This window comes from Leptinotarsa decemlineata, unplaced genomic scaffold, assembly GCF_025532065.1.
Source record: "Leptinotarsa decemlineata unplaced genomic scaffold, Ldec_3_MD MMD2_tig00001064_RagTag_RagTag, whole genome shotgun sequence".
Lineage (NCBI taxonomy): Eukaryota > Metazoa > Arthropoda > Insecta > Coleoptera > Chrysomelidae > Leptinotarsa > Leptinotarsa decemlineata.
Genome location: NW_027412558.1, coordinates 8,438,904 through 8,456,344, shown reverse-complemented (window position 1 = coordinate 8,456,344; position 17,441 = coordinate 8,438,904). Strand labels below are relative to the sequence as shown.

General features: G+C 36.1%; 1 protein-coding gene across 2 annotated transcripts in view; it reads left to right on the top strand.

Annotated features, from left to right (window-relative positions):
• The window catches only part of IP3K1 (inositol-trisphosphate 3-kinase-like protein), a 225,561-nt gene that overhangs the window by 24,527 nt on the left and 183,593 nt on the right, over nt 1–17,441 (top strand). The window contains exon 3 of one of the 2 annotated variants that reach the window (XM_074175617.1): nt 3,665–3,718. The exons of the other annotated variant lie outside the window; for it this stretch is intronic. Within the exon in view, the coding sequence (XP_074031718.1) occupies nt 3,665–3,718 (54 nt within the window). The remainder of the gene's footprint in view (nt 1–3,664; nt 3,719–17,441) is intronic. 2 annotated transcript variants of the gene reach the window in all.

Sequence of the window (17,441 nt, the reverse complement as noted above, 5' to 3'; positions counted from 1 at the left end):
TTCCGTCAGAGGTTGAGTCATGTTTGAAGATCATCAGTGTTATTATTAGATTGACTGGTGCCTCAGATATACTTGTTTTGTTATAATAGTAAGTTAGTTTGGTGCATGTTTGGACGGACTGAATATCAGTCGTATTAGGAAACGCTAGTTGAAGTTCCAGAAAATCTCATACGTTTTTGCTACCTCTTGAATATTTACTACAAAACAAGTGCGTATTTTTCCAGAAAAAGATCTACAAACACAAGACGAGATAGACTATACGGAATTATTAAATCCAGAGCGGCCAGGAGTATTGATTCTGCTACTTTTTTGGACACGAAGAGTATTCAACAAGAACCCTAAGAATTCGGAGCAATCATCTTGTTGTCCTAACGAGTATCTAGTGGACTTCAAAGACTCCAGGAAATCGATTAGTGGGAAAGATGATACATTCTTACGAAACTGCAGCTGCATGAAAAATTGTTTGAGTAGGAAACATTCTCGTTCTCGTTCATCGTTAAAACCTCTTTCTTGAAATTCGTCGTCTTGAACAACACTTGTAAAACGCTATTCATGTAGCAAGTGTTTCCTAAAATATCTAATCCAATTTTCTTTCCAAGATTTTCAGGACAACTGTCTACTTATTCGTAAGGAAGAACATGTTTCACAGAATCTGTATCAGAACCATGCGGTTTTTGATACTTCAAAACGTAACGAAAACGATGCTTTTTTGGATCGGATCGTCACGAATGATGAAAAGTCAACCCTTTACGACAACAGAAGATCTTCAGGACAGTAGTTGGACACTGATGATCTACCCAGGCACTTCACAAAGGCGGGAGCCCACCAAAAAAGACCATGGGTAATGTATGGTGGTCAGCAGCTGGTGGTTGGACACTGATGAGCTACTCAGGCACTTGATAAAGGCGGGAGCCCACCAGAAAAGACCATGGGTAATGTATGGTGGTCAGCAGCTGGTGTTATTCACTATTGACTAAATTGCTACCGGGCCAAACCGTCACAGCCGGGTCCTATTGTGAGGAAATCGGTCATCAAATGTACCAAAAATCAGCAGCAGTTGGCACTAGCCAACAAAAGAGGTCCGATCCTGCTCCGCAATAACGGAGCTGGATCGTACGAAAATTAAACGAATTCAACGTCAAAGTTCTACCCACCATACTTTTCAGACTTCTCATCAACTAATCTTCAACCAATCATAATCAAGCACTTCGATAACTTTCTCACCGGTAGATCCTTCGCCAATCAGGACCAGGGAAAACGGCCTTCGTCGACTTCATCGAATCCCGATCACATAATTGTTATGCTGATGGAATCAAATGGCGCCTATTTCGATTAAATTTAATGAATACTCACTGAGATATTGCAAAATAGACTCATAAAAACTGACAAAACTTTTTAAACAACCCAATACTTACTCCTAGTTTCAATTTTAATGGAATATTCAAATTATCAAACCCCATCGGTTCCATATTTGATGGAAATTCCGGTAGGTGATTTATTACAGTACGAGTTGTTTTTTGAATATAAACTAGTGAGAAATCAAATTTCCTATTAGTTTTCATGTAACATCTAGAGGGCGTTGGATACGCTCTCATTTATTTCAAATTTCCCTAACTTTTTTGACAGTAAATTTTTGGTATTTTTCATGAAGAAATCGTTCTCACATTTTTTCCAAGTAGAAAATCTACACTTCCTCAGCAACGCTGAAGGTGATCATTTTCGAAATATTTTGCAATTTTCTATATCGATGCATATTACTTAGCTCCTAGGGCGCTATGTGAAGTTGCTGAGAACATTACAAAAACTAAGTATGTGGTGGTATTCTTATAAAATGTTTATTTATCGAAAAATCATTCTTTTTCGACATACAAATAACTAAAATTGCAAAAAACATGACAAAAACCAACCATGTTTTACAAAGTTTCAACTATTAGTATCTCGAAAACGAATGATTTTTCTATAAATATTTTATAGAAAAAAGTTGTTTATTTTGACGAGATCCACCACATACTTAGTTTTTGTAATGTTCTCAGCAACTTCACATAACGCCCTAGGAGCTAAGTAATATGCATCGATATAGGAAATGGTAAATATCGATCACATTAACTATCACTATTAACTTTGAGAAAACCTATTACGTACCATTCAGTAGTTATGACAACTCTCTACCAGAATATGACATAAAAATCTCCAATACGGAATATTTGATCCCAGACAGCTGTTTTTCATTAATAATACTATTGCACAGCATAAAAACAAAAAAGAATTAACTACTCATCACCATAAATATGATACACGTCGGAATCATAGTATCGTCATACCATTAATGCTCAAATCAGTTGAGCAGAAATCCTACCGGTATTTAGGACCGAAACTCTACAGTTTTCTTCCTGAAAATTTAAAATGCGAATCAATTCTTGAAAAATTTATGACAATTGTCAAGAAAATACCACCAGTAGAAATACATAGACAAATATAAATTCAAATACTCACTTCCACGATTGTGGATATATATTGTGTATTAATTTGTTTGTAGTCTAGAACCCTTATAATTAAAATCTCTATATCCATTGATTGTTTGATTTATTTATATTCTGTTCAAATGTGTCCAGTTCAAACTTATGTTTTTATCCATACTTAGTATCCATTCAATACATTCGTTTATTTTTAATTCTTCATATCCTGTTCAAATATGTCCAGTTTAAACTTATATTCTTATCTATTTCTAGTACTTATTCCAATAGAATGATTCGTTTCATTTATTTATATCCTGTTGAAATGTGGCTATTTTACATTCATATCTTAATACTTAATTTAATGCAAGAATCTCATTCAATGTCAGATTCAGTATTCTCATTCCTTACACACAGGCAAATCATTTTGCATCATAAGATGTATTTTATTTGTTCACTGTTCATTTCTATATGTACATGTATGTATATTTACTGTAAACAATCTTAAAGTGAATAAATACATATTATTATTATTATATTATCTCGAAAACGAACACCTCCAGCGTTGTTGAGAAAGTGTACCTTTTTTACTTGGACAAGGTGTGGGAATTGGGTTTTTTCATGAAAAGTACCAAAAGTTTACTTTTAAAAAAGCAATTTGAAATAAATAATGACAGCGTACGCATCGCCCTTTGGATGTTACATGAAAATTAATACGAAATTATGATTTTCCACGTCAAAAAACCCCAGGTACCAAATTTCGTGCAAATAACTTATTTTTTGCAACAGTTATTTTTGAAAATCAAACAAAAAAATTCAATTTCAACACCCTGTATCTCCTGACGAAGCATTTCCGAACACAAATTTGAATTAAACAAAATTAAATTGTCACTTTAATATTTTAACACACTTATGTTACCCCTGTATAAAAAATTATAACTAGGAGTCTATTCTATAGTTTTCTATCTAGGGGTCTTGAGGTTCACCTATATAACTTGTCCCTAAGAAAAAGGTATATTGAAAATTCACTCTTCCGTTTGTGTCGGTAGTTCTGAAATCTGTTAACGATTCGACGCAATTTTTCAGACAAACTGGGTAATTTTATATGAATAGATCACTGTTAATTTCTTTGAGTGGAATAAAAAATAATATAGACCTTATCGAACATTGAATTCAGACACATGTAGATATACTTTTTCTTTTTCTTACAGTTCCTGTCTGGTAGTAGAAAACATTCACAGAAGGTAGATATCGGCAACAAAAAGGTAATAATACACTTAGTTGATAGGCAAGTTTCTTGTATACAACTTATCCACCCAAAAATAAAAGATATTCAATGCGATATTGGAAAAAAATTCCAATATCGCAGGTGATATCTGTAAATCAAACATGTATATAGATAATTTTAAAAATAATATTTTATTATTATCGAAAAAAACACGTGTGGGTATATTGAATGTTAAAAATTCGAATGATTGGAATGTTTACTATTTGCCGTAGAATAGATATCTATTACTTTTTTTGTATGGTAAATAATACAGAACATACTTGAAATTGTGGTTTAAACTTTAGAATAACATAATAATGCTAATTTGTTTCGTTTGACTCGTATTTTGCATTAAAGTTCATTTGAAAACAACACTAGATCGAAATGAAAACTTTCTATGATAATATAATAGATGAATCGAATAGTGAGTTCTCGTTGAAACAAGTGATATTCACAAATTACTGAGATGAACTCATTACACGTACACATTACAGAGTTAGAGCTTCAAAAATCAAGTGAAGTCTTTCTAAGCATAGTTTTTGACCAATTTTGACCAATACGGACCTTCAACGGCCTTTGATTTCAGAAATATTTGTGGAACAGAGTTAGTTTAAAGAGTTTTCCTCGGCAATTTTTTGCCCTGTTCCCTCAAAACTTCAGTTAAAAGTTTTATGGGTGATCCTGCCCTGAAGCCGCCTCTGGTCTCAAGTTGGTGTTGCGCTATTCCCGTAGATGGCGCTGTAAGTAGCGATACATCTGAATAATTGAATCAAAGTGAGGAATGTTGCACGTACTAAGTGCTGCTATCTGGAAGGTTTTTTTTTAAATTTATCCAGTAAATTTTGATTTCTCATTAGATCGGTTATCAGTATAATATATACTTAATTGATTTATTGATTTCAATGGTTAGGTATTTGTTCGCTGAATATACTGTTCGTTTTTCTTTTTCGTCTATAATTGATTAATGAAATTCAAAATAGAATCTAAATATAGATAATGTTTGTAAACAAATTAAAGATGTGGTGATCTAGACGAAAGTTCAAAGTATAAAAGTACTTCTTGCGATCGTAATTATTGATTATTTTGTCGATTTTAGGGATGTGAGCATTTTTTTGAGGTATGCGAACAGCCAGTAGTCGCTGGGAGCCAAATCTGGCGAATACGGTGTTTATCAATATCTTTTCATAACATTTTGGGGAGAGTTATTTGGAGGCATTTTGAATTCAGATAGAAAAATCGCTCACGTAAAGTAAAATTATCGTATAAAAATAAAAAAAAAATCGGTAAAACTGATGCAGTTTCCAAACTGGTTTTAAAAAAGAATTCTGTGCAAAAACAGCATTATGGGTCAAATCATTTTGGAATTATTCGGAAATGATCCTATTGCCGAGTTAAGGTTTATATTTGGATGTTTGTTAAAAAACTGTTTTGCGATTCATTAGACAAACAATACTGAAGATTTTGAATCAAAAACTTTACACTCATTGCAAGAAGACGGCGAAGAAAAATTTGGGATATTAACATCAACGTAACCTCCATCAAGAGCCATACAACCGTTTCAGCGCCGCTCTAACATTTTAATATCACTTTTGTAGAACAATTTATCTCTTGCCTCAGAATAGGCCCCAGTTTCAGCATTAACCCCTTCGTACGAGCAAAATTTCTTACCGGTGAGCATTTCATTGAGGACTGCGAACAGCCAGTAGTCGCTGGGAGCTAAATCTGGCAAATACGGTGGATTTGGGAGCAATTCGAAGTTTAATTTATCTAGTTTTGCTATTGTTTTGATTGACTTGTGACACAGTGCGATCTCTTGATGATACAATTTTTTTTTCTTTGCCACATGAGATTGTTTCTTTGCAATTTCGGCCTTCAAACGATTCAATATCGTTGTATAATATTCACTGTTCCCTTCTCAAGATAGTCGATGAATATTACACCTCGCACATCCCAAAATACCGAGGCCCATAACCTTTCCAGCCAATTGTTGTGCTTTCGGGTGCTTTGGACGAGCCTCCAAATGATGAACTATTGAATGTATTTGTCCAGTTAGATGGGTGTTCAGTTTATTATGCCAGAGCTGTACGTTAACAACATGCCATCCCAATCCATTGTTGGATTGGCCACCAACATCTCCAGATTTGACAAGTTTAGATTTCTTTCTCTGGGTCAATTGCAAGGCCGTAGCCAGAAAACAATTTCGGGGGGAGTGGTTGGTTTGGTGGAACAGTAGAAAAAAATGAAACATGAAAATAACGAAAGAAAGAAAATTGTGTTGCATGGTCATGTATATTTATTAGAAAACCATTACAGAAATATTAACATTTTTTTCCAAAATCAAATTTAGTTTTTTAGCTTTCTTTGCAGCAAACAAACCAATTACCTCCTGGGTGTCGGTGTCAATTCTACGGTGGATTGACATTAACGCCAAACCGTTTAGTCGTTCCTGGCTTGTGGAGTTTCTTAAATAAGTTTTGAGGCGTTTCAGAGAAGAGAAAGTACTTTTAGGGGTATATGTGGAAACAGGTAGTGTCGGTAAGATCTTTGAAAGTTTGTACGTACATTGCCGTAAGGTTTTTCCATTGTGTTTCGGGGAAGTTTTTTCAATATTCTCTTTCAAGCACTTGTATAAAATTTCTAACGGATTTCATAATTCCAATAGTATCTGTATCTGCAGAGTGGGAAGGGTGAGTGTAGGCCCACTGCACTAAGACCACATGTGACCGATTGTACATTCTTCCAAGGAGTTGTCCTCCTAGGTCATCGTCGATCCTGTCCTTTCCAGGAAGATGGACAGGTCACTAGTAGACATCTCCTTTATATCGGTAGGTGTAGGCCAAGGCTCGCCGAACACACACTCTCTTATTGACAATAACTCCGGACACTCGAATAGGACATGCCTGACAGTTTCATCTTTCTGTTCACACATCCTGCATAGAGGTGTGTCCACTAGCTCCATATTATGGAAGTGTTTTCTTAGTTGTCGGTGGCCAGTCAGAAATCCTACTGTTAAGCGTAGATTTTTTCCTGGTCATCGCTAGATATTTCTTCGGTGCCAGCTTCCCAGGATCGTCCAGGGTGATCCTAGCAAAATTGCATCCTTTGATTTCATCCCATCTCTTTAGGGATTGAGCATGGGTGTAACGTTTGGCTAGTTTTGCAATTGTCGAAGTCATCAGGCGGTAGATGCCACTGGGTTCTAGCCGCTTCCTTGGCTAAAGAGTCGGCAATGCGATTATACCTTTACTCCTGTCGTGCTCTTTAATCTACCTCCGGATAATGTTATTATCTACCGAGTCTTTGGCTAACTCTAGGTGGCACTCTAGTACTAGCCCTGAGGTAACATGATGTCTGTTCGTTGTCTGGCAATTGAGCCAGCCAGTTCTGTTTGAACCACGCTGGTATTTTTTCCCATTCCCCCTTAGGCTTAGTGATCTGGAGTACACTCCACATCCTGATCCTTCTTTGGTTTTTGAGCCGTTGTATATATGCGTATTGCATTTGTAGCATCTGACTCTGTGTTCTGTTTTATTTGTATTTTGCAAGGTTTATTAAACACAAACCTTGGTACAATTGCATCACTGGTTGCCTGCAGCAGAGGTTGCGCAGTAAGCGCTTCTCGCCATAAGCTCAGCCCCAATTGAGCCATATCTACTTCGAGGTTTACAGCAGCCGTGTGCAATCGTAACATGGCCATTAATGCAACCTTCTTAACGTATAGCTCCAGAGGGGACAGACCAGTAATTAATTCCATTGCTGTGGTTGGTGTCATTCTCATGGCTCCTGTGATGTTTAAACAAGCCAGTCACTGTATTTGATATAATTTTTGGATGGCCGTTGCTTGTAGAACTTTTGGGGGGGATCAATTCCCATTGATCCCTTCCCTGGCTATGGCCTTGGTCAATTGGTAAGAGGACTATAGGATCTAAATCAAAAAGAGTTTTGAAATGAAATATTTTTTTGATATTAGTTACTTGAGTGTTACGTTGAATATTGTGTTCATACAGTGCAACTAGTTGGAAAACCACGTCTCATAACTATCTATTGGTACAGGGTGTTCTTTTGTGACAATTGGTTTGGTGAGTTTTCTATTTTTCAGTTGTATCTTTTTTATTAGCTTATTAATATCTTTTCATAAAATTTTGGTTATAGTTATCTGGAGGCATTCTGTATTCAGATAGAAAAATCGCTAACGCAAAGTAAAATTATCTTCTCATCTTTGAGGTTTAAATCTCCGGAACGAAATTTGGCAAATCAACGTCTAACAGTGCGTTCATTGAAACTATCATTTTTATTCGGACTGTTTCGGCAGCCCTTTGGTTCAATCTGAATTGTAGAAAAAAATTAGCCGAAAATCGCTGAAAAGAGGGAAAAAATTAAGAACACATGGCACATGACATGAAAACGGAGAAAACTTTTGAAGCAATCTAATATATGGGTGTTTCCAATCCAAATGGATCACACTGTATACTGTTTGCCAGTTTCGCTCGTCTCCAATTTTGTGTTTCGGATATATTTCCTTGAAAAAATAAGTACATTGACTTCTCAGGGTGTCATTTCAGTATGAAATTGAATTTCCGACAAAAAAATTCTCGCTACAGGGAATATCTTCGTACATGGAATGGCACAATAATACGCAGCAACCGCCACAAAGATCGAATCCACTGTTGGGAAACCGACGACGGAGGTCACCATTGACGTCAATCGCGGTGGTCATGTGCCTTTTAAAAACTCTCGCCGCCTTTCGAGGAATTCACAAGTGCTTTGGACACAGTTCTAGACGGTTGTCTGTTACTGCAATTGCCACTTGAATTTATAACGATTGGAAAGTGCTCAGCGACATGCAAACTTGTTTCAGAACGTGAAAATAGTACTAGATTTTTGTGTAGAGTCGTGAGCCTCAACGAAAATTATGAAGGTATATTCGCAGGTGTCTCTAAAATATGTAGTTAATTTAGGACAAGCGTACTTTTAGGTACTGGACGATCTCACTTCATTAAAGTGCAGTTGGAAAGTAAAGATGACCGTTCGGTAAAAAATTCTTTAAATTTTTTTAATGTATAAAAAACATATGAAGGGCCAGGGGGAAAAGATGAAAGTGACCAAAAAGTGATTTCGAGAAAAATTAAAAACAAAGATTGATTTCTATTAGGTAACTCATAACATTGTCAACAGTATCAACATGGTTGTTGTATATTTCAATATCTGAAACTGGAGGTATATATACAGCACCAATAATTATGTATTCTTTCCCCAATGACATCCTGACAAAAATTTGTTCAATATTATTCAAAGTTCCTTCAATATGATTTGCGGATAATGAGCTTCTAGTTGCAATTAAAAAACCACCACCTCTAGATTTCGATGACCCGGTTGAGTCTCTGTCTTGTCGAAAAATGTCATATCCTTTTAACCCCAATTCAGAATTTGTTAGCCACGTTTCCACAAACACAATGACGTCGTAATGAGAAGACATAATGAGTTCCTTCAGTTACCATAATTTATATCAGTTGAATACTATTCCAAACTCAAGAAATACCCTCTTAGACCTTTTATTTTCGTCTTACAAAGATATTTTAGTATATAATCCAGTCGAATTCATCTTTCACAATAGTGTCCATCACTTTTGATTTCGAAATGGAAACATTACCTGATTTAAAAGTTGAGGAATACTTTTATGACTTTAGAAATAGTGACTACATCCTCATGAATAATTTTCTTGCTAGCATCAAATGGGAAACTTTATTACTTGAAAAAGATATAATTTTATCTATAATGAATTTTAATAATGATGCAATCTATCATTTTGTTCCGATAAAAAAGTTCAAATCCTCAAATTTTTCTAATTGGTTCAGCAAAGACTTGAAGAAAAGCATACTCGATAAGAAAATAGCACACAGAGAATATAAAAGTGGTGATGTGGAAGCATTTCATAGATTTCAATATCTCACATCTCATTGTAAAACCATGCGAGATGAGTGCTATCGTAGATATATTTCAAAAACCGAAAATAATATGTCAACTAATCCCCGATACTTCTGGAAATATATTAATGATAAGAAGAATCTTTACAATCTCCCTTCCCGTATGTTTTATGATGATATCTCTACTGATAACGCTAATGAAATAGTTAATCTTTTCTCAAAATTTTTCTCAACAATTTATGACAGCACTACGGTCAATGAAATCCCCAAATTCAAATTTCAAAATGTAGCTGACGTCTGCCACTATAATATAGATATTAAGGAAGTTATAGATTTAGCTTTGAAACTACCGTTTAAACTAACAAAAGGTCCTGATAAGATACCCTTGCACCTGATTAAAAATTGTATTTATACTCTAGCAAAACCACTACACTGGCTATTCAATCTTTCTATTGAAAAAGGAATATTCCCAGAATTTTGGAAACAAAGCTATATCAAACCAGTTCATAAAAGTGGACTTCGTAACAATGTTAAAAACTATAGAGGCATATGCAATCAGTCAGAGTTGCCCAAAATGCTGGACTGTCTAATCACTAGAAAACTTTCATTAGATTTTAGAAACATCATAATCAATCAACAACATTGTTTTACCAAAGGGAAATCAACTTCTACGAACTTATTACTTTATGAAAACTACATCATAAATAATCTTGAAAATAGGCTACAAGTGAACTTTATATACACAAATTTTTCTAAAGCCTTTGATAGAGTCAACCATAACCTACTGATTGCTAAGTTGAATGCCTTGGGTTTAGAGGGAGATGTTTTAAATTGGATTGAAAGCTACCTTTACAATAGAGTTCAACACGTTAAATATGGCAACTCTATATCTGAACCGATAAATGTGCCATCAGGTGTTCCTCAGGGATCCCACATAGGCCGATTACTGTTCAATTTATTTATCAATGATGTCTCCACTGTTTTTACCTCCAGCTCATTTCTAATGTTTGCAGATGATTTAAAGGTGTTCAAATCAATACAAAATATATCAGATGCTCAGGCACTTCAATGTGATTTGATACAGTTTTCTAGCTGGTGTGACGTCAACCTTTTGCATTCGAATCCAGATAAGTGTCAAAAAATTACTTTCTCAACAATCAATAATGTATATGATTACTCGTATAAAATCAATGGGAATGATTTAGCAGTAACGGATAAAATAAAAGATTTAGATGTCGTTTTTGACTCAAAAATGTCATTTAAGTACCAAATAACGGAAGCCTCATCTCGAGCCCGTAAGATGTTAGGTTTTACACTTCGTTCTGCTAGAGACCTAAGTGTCGAATCTATAAAACTGATTTATTGTGCACAAGTGAGATCCATTCTTGAGTATAACTCCATTTTATGGTCACCCTATTATAATGTTGATGTTGAGTTGTTAGAGGGGTGTCAAAACAAATTCTTGAGATATGTTGCTTTTCAGTTAGGATTAAATAGAGGAGAGTATACCTACTCACAGATATTGAACATATTGAACATGAACACCTTAACTCATAGGAGACTTGAAACAGATCTTGTGTTTGTCCACAAAGTATACAATTTTTCGATAATATTTTTATAGTAGGATTTGTCTTTATCCACAAATATACCTCCTCATTGGCGCTGATATTCTTTCCAGCGAGCATGCGAACATGGTCTGAAAATAGAAAAATGTCGCTGGGGCCAGATCTGGAGAATACGATGGATGCGAAAGCAATTCCAAATACAGATTTTTCCTCAAGTTCGTCCTTTAAACGCTCAAATAACGCTATGTAATAGTCGCTGTTGATGTTTTTTTACCTTTTCAGGATAATGGATGAATATTATAACATGCGCATCCCAAAATACTGACCACATAACCGTGCAACTGCAGCGTCTTTGCACGCTTTGGAGTTGGTTCACTCAGATGACGATCGTTTTGACTCTGGTCTGAAATGATGGAGCCATGTTTCATCCATTGTCACATATCGACGCATAAATTCTGTTTTTTTTTTATGGTGGAACTGTTCAGAATCATCAATTCGTTGATGTTTTTGGTCGATTGTGAACTCGCGCGGCATCCTCTTTGAACAGAGCTTTTGCATACCCAAATATTCATGCAGGATATTTCCATTACATTTGTTTGATATTTTTAGAGCCTCAGATATCTCGATCAATCTCACTTTGCGATAATCCAAAATTATTCTGTAGACTCTTTTGATGCATTGTTCATGGTGCTCATTTCATCTCATTTAATGACACATTTTTCTCAAAGGTTGATTATCCTGGTGCAAAGTCCGAATGATGTATATCAAGCCAAGCCTTGGCTTCAACAGTATTTTTTTGCCAGAAAGCAATGCCTGAACACCTGGAAAACAGCGTTGACACAGTTATTCTCAGCCGTGAAAGTTTACATTGTGTTTTTATTACTTTTCTTCCCGTTTCAATCTTGGGAACAGTTAAAAGTCGCAGGGGTGCAAATCTGGTGAATACGGTGGATGAGGTGTTATTTTCGACCAAAAAATAACGAACAACAAACTTGCTAAACAGCTGAAATTGTGAACATTCGTTCGGGAAGAGTGTAAAAAAGCTAAAATTGAACATTCACCTTATTTCTTGAACAGACCTAGTATTGTCAAAATTGAAATTTCTATTTTCAATGTGAATTTAATAAATCTACGAATACGTAAGTAAAATATCCACAATAACCGCAAGCTGAGAAAAAAATACCTTCGACAACCAATTTCTCCAAAAACGCTTATCTTGGTTGTGTTCCGTTCAGTAGTTTTCCTTCTTATTTATTATTCAAATGATAATAAATATTTTCACTAGAATCTTATCTGTTTTCCGAATAATGCAAAAAACAAAGCCCGGTAGTTTCCCAACAAAAGATAATGATTTTCCATTTCCTATTGAGGGCCTTGAAAACGTAAACAGAAACCTATCCGTGTGTACACATGCGTTCGCGAAATGGTTTTGTTTTTGACACATTCAGGATCAATCTCAGCGGTTAATTGCTTACTTTTCCTGAGTATCCGTTTAGTAACCACTTTCTTATGGTGTAATAATGTGTTAAACATTTTTTTTCAACTACGGAGATGTCTGTCGTACACCAGTGTCAACAATGGGAACATCTTTCGTAATATATAATTCCTGCTTTAGTATCTTTTGAATTTTTTCTTTTCGGAGACTTGAAACTGGGGCACTTTAGTCATTTTTTTTTTTCATCTCAATAACTAATATACGATTGGTGCGGTAGCTTGCAAAGCTCGTTCTTCAACTATGTTTACGAAGTATGTTAAAAAATGAGGTGAATTTGAATTTTTCTCAAAAAATATTCATTTGTTAATGAATTGTTATTTTGTCTCTTTCAAAGTAGTCACCCTCAGATATATTACACTAGTGCCATCGTTTTTTCCAATTTTTCAATCAGTTCTGATATGCACTTTTTGGTATGTCCTTGAGCTCTCTAGGTGACCACTCCTTTATTTTTACCATACATATTTTTGCCTCCATCAGTTGTTATAGATTTCAAATTTCTCCATCGAAGGTTCTTTTTATTAATGACATTTTCAACTCCCTTAAAAATATCTGCCCCAGTTGTCGTGCCGTGAATACTATCAATATCAAGAAGTTTTTCATACACTTCATAGCTTTCATCTACTCCGCGAATAAAAATCAACACCTGAACAGTATCTGACACATCCGTTGACTCATCCAATGCTAGAGAAAACCACTCATGATGTCCACTTTTGTCAGACAGTTGAGATGATATATTTTCTGCGATGTCTTGCACCCTCCGAGCCACGGTGTTTGCTGACAAACTGACACTTTTAAATAAATTTACCTTTTCGGGGCATATTTCTTCGGATACTGCAATCAAGCATTCTTTTATCATTTCTCCATCGGTGAATGGTTTGCCACGTTTTCCGATTTCAAGAGCCACACGAAAGCTGGCGCGAGTTGCAGACTCTTGTTCAGTATTCGCTTTGGTAAACAAAGATTGCTGCGATTTGAGTCCGCGTTTCAAAGCTTCAATTTTTTCCTTCCGCAAACTTCCTGTATACTTGGAGTAACTTTGAAGATGTTTCGATTCATAGTGTCGTTTAATGTTATAGTCTTTGAGAACAGCTATGGTTTCATTACAAATTAAACATAGCGCCTTATTACTGGACTCAATCACAAAATACTGAAAGTTCCATTTTTCTTGCATTCTGCATTCACTGTCGATTTTTCACTTCTTTTCCTTACTAACAAATCACACATAAAAACAATAAGTCAAATCAAAATACTTTTATTGACGGGTATTAACTTTATTTCACAATAGACAGTTTCGCTTCCTTCGCCTTTCCTACGCAGGCTAACTCGCAGTTGCGCCGCTAGCCTTTTTATATGCAATTATTACTGCCATCTCGAGGTGATCGGAATACACTAGCTAGAACTAGAACTTTCTCGAACCAACGCGGTAATTCCAAATATTCAATTACGCCTAATGCCACCTAGCGGGTAGCTGAAAAAGAGAGTACATAGTACCACTACTCGCCACTAGATGTCGTTAAGTGTCACAATACACAATAATAATTGAAATGCAAAGAAAGCGTAAGTTTGCTTAGGTCACGCACTTTGCGACTATCCTAGTCTCGAAATATAGTTAAGGACAGAAATTGGCCATGGAAACAAACTGAAAAAATCATTATGGCCCGAAGGCTGCAAAGTTTGGAGACCCCTGGATTAGACGATTATCTCGACCTTATGACTCACAGTTTTATCACCGTATGCCACTGTCAACATTTCAAGTGTTTTTTTGAACACTCAATTCCTTTTTTCACACAACAGAATTCGATGCAAATTCTTTGATCCACTTTTTTCGATAGCAGAAAATTGCCGAACAAGCAAAACACTTTGAACTTTTATGCTTCTCACCAACAAAATAAACATGCTAAACAACTGAAACTGTGAAAATAAGTTAACTATTCCCACACTAGAATCCACAATGCCGAAAATTACTTTTCGACAACGTCTAGTCAGGCGAATTTTGAAACAGCTCAATATCAACAAGGCGCCTGGCCCTGATGAACTGTCTGTCATCGGACTTAAAAAGTGAGCAAATAAGCTTGCATCAGTATTTTGCAGACTTATCAACCTGTCTTACAAGAAAGGGGTTTTTCCTTCTTTTTGGAAGATTGCTTGCGTTCAGCCTATTCCCAAAAAGAGCAAGAACAATCTTCCAAATAGCTATAGGCCAGTTGCATTGCTATCTGTGCTATCTGTTATATCAAAAATAATGGAGAAAATCGTAAATCGCCATATCATCAATATGGCTTTCGGAAACAAAGATCAACATGCGACCTTCTATTGTATGTCACCCATATTGGGAATAACGCAATCGAGAAACATGGAGAGTCAAGAGCTGTTGCGCTTGATATTTCTAAGATCTTTGACCGTGTGTGACATGAGGGTTTACTGGACAAACTTCGATGCTATGGCTTGTCGGATCATTTCTGTGTATGGCTCTTTAGCTTCCTGAAAGAACGTTTCCTGCAAGTGGCCGTCGATGGATATCTCTCGAATATTTTCAACACCAATGCTGGTGTTCCCCAGAGATCCATAACGACTTACTGGAAAAAAACAAGAATCCATTATATTGCTTTGCTGACGACAGCACACTTGTCTCGTCATTCCATTTGGATTCCAGGGTATCGCCTACGGAAGCACATCTTCACCGGCATCAGGAGGTTGCATATCTTAATGAGGATCTAGAAGTGATTTCGAATTGGGGTGAAAGTAACCAGGTTCAATTCAATGTCACAAAAACCCAGGCATCGGTTTTCTCCAAGAAGACGAATGTCTCGCAACCGGTCAGATAACTCCGCTTTCTGCTTCGATAAGTTTGTTGGAGGTCAAAATGGACACCAATATGTCTTGGCACAATCATTTCGCTGGAATTGCAAAGGCTGCTTCTCAAAAGCTTGGAACACTGTTCCGAACCAGAAAACTGTACACACTTCAGTAACTTTTGATGCTTTATAAAGCTCAGATCAGACCTTCTTTGGAGTATTGTTCCCATGTATGGAGCTCTGCCCCCAAACATATCCTGAAGTTGCTGGATTCCTTCCAAAAAAAAGCCATCTGCCTGATTGGAGACGCGAACATCACGTATAATCTTGATAGTCTGGAACATCGAAGAAAGGTTGGGGTTTTTTTTTTATAGATACTTTCACGGGAGATGTTCAAGTGACTTTGGTTCCACCAAGAGCGGTACATATCAGCGGACTGTGTCTGCTTATCGTTTTGAGGTTCAACTCAGCACACGGTTCAAGAACTCTTTCATCTGGAGAACTGCGTTCATGTGGAATAAACTTCCTGAAAACGTATTTTTTTCCAAATTGAATAAACCTCCAGCGATTCAAATCAAATGTGAATCGCTAATTTCGCACAGGTTCATACAGGGGCGACCGAATTTTATCTGCAATTTATCCGCAATTTACTAATCTGTACAAACATCTCCCTCGTACACCAGATTTCAATCAGTCTGAGCATCATGTCTTTCATCTTCCCCGTTTAGGGCTTTGGTGAGGAGATGGATCTGTTGGTAGTTAACAATCTTTCTTTCAGACGAAGGCTTCATATATGCAGCGGAGCCGCGTTGAAATTAATTGAGCCCCGGATATTTTGCTGTCTGGGTAGGATCTTTCCTGCACTGACGAGAAATAATACCTCGAAACCGCGGTCTGTAGATGATCCACTTGAATAATTTCAGCATGGTCCTGCTGCTGGATGAACGAGAAACATCTACGAGACTGAGCCGTGTGAGGTATCTTGCATAAATGTCTATCGTATACAATTCAATATGCAGCGTGGTATTAGCCAGAGAAGTAGTTGTTATTCGGCAGTCATTTACCGGAACCTACTGTGTAGGTAGTTGGAAGAGATGAATGTTTCGAAAATTGATTTCAAAATATTCATTTTCTTGTATGTATGCATGTACGTTCGCTTCGATACAGTATTTTGTTTTGATTTTCGTCGCGACGTTTCTAATTGAATAATTTGTACGAGTGTTGAACATGAAACCTTTTTCCTGTTTCGTTCCATAATTTTAGCTATGTGATAGGCAAACTAGTTCGAGTAATCATTTGAATATGATAATTGTTTTATTTGTTTGTAATTAATTATGCGTATCAGTTCATGATTACATTTGTATTCTAGGTGATATGGACGAAGTTCATCAGACATCAGAATACATTCGTGCCCTTTGGTCCTCTGCTTAACTGAAAACAGTTATTTCATGTTTTCTATAAATGTATTTGAAATTCAGATTCTCTGTAACATGGACTTGAAACTGATTATCAGACGAAATTTCCATAACATTACAATTAAGAGCTTCAAACACAACTTATCAATATATTGTAATATTCGTTTATCAACTGATCACTGGAAGTTGAATTATTTTTTAGTTATCTGTGAAACGTGTTTTTTTTCAGTCAATAACAACTGATGAATATTGAAAGATTTACGTTCAAGAGATAATATGCTGAAGTTCACATGATGGGTATTAAAAAATCGAAAACTTTGCTAATCTGAAACCTTTCAACGCCAGATCAGAAGTGTGTCTCCTATCCTTGATAAATTATGCGATTGGTTGTAGTATCACCTATGAAGACGTAGGGTTGCCTTCTGAAACATAGGGAGGACGTGGACTTTTGAGTTTGGAGTGTCTACATGAGAGAATGGTACTGGATACAGCCTTTAAAGTCGTAAGGAGTTCGGATCCTCTTCTCT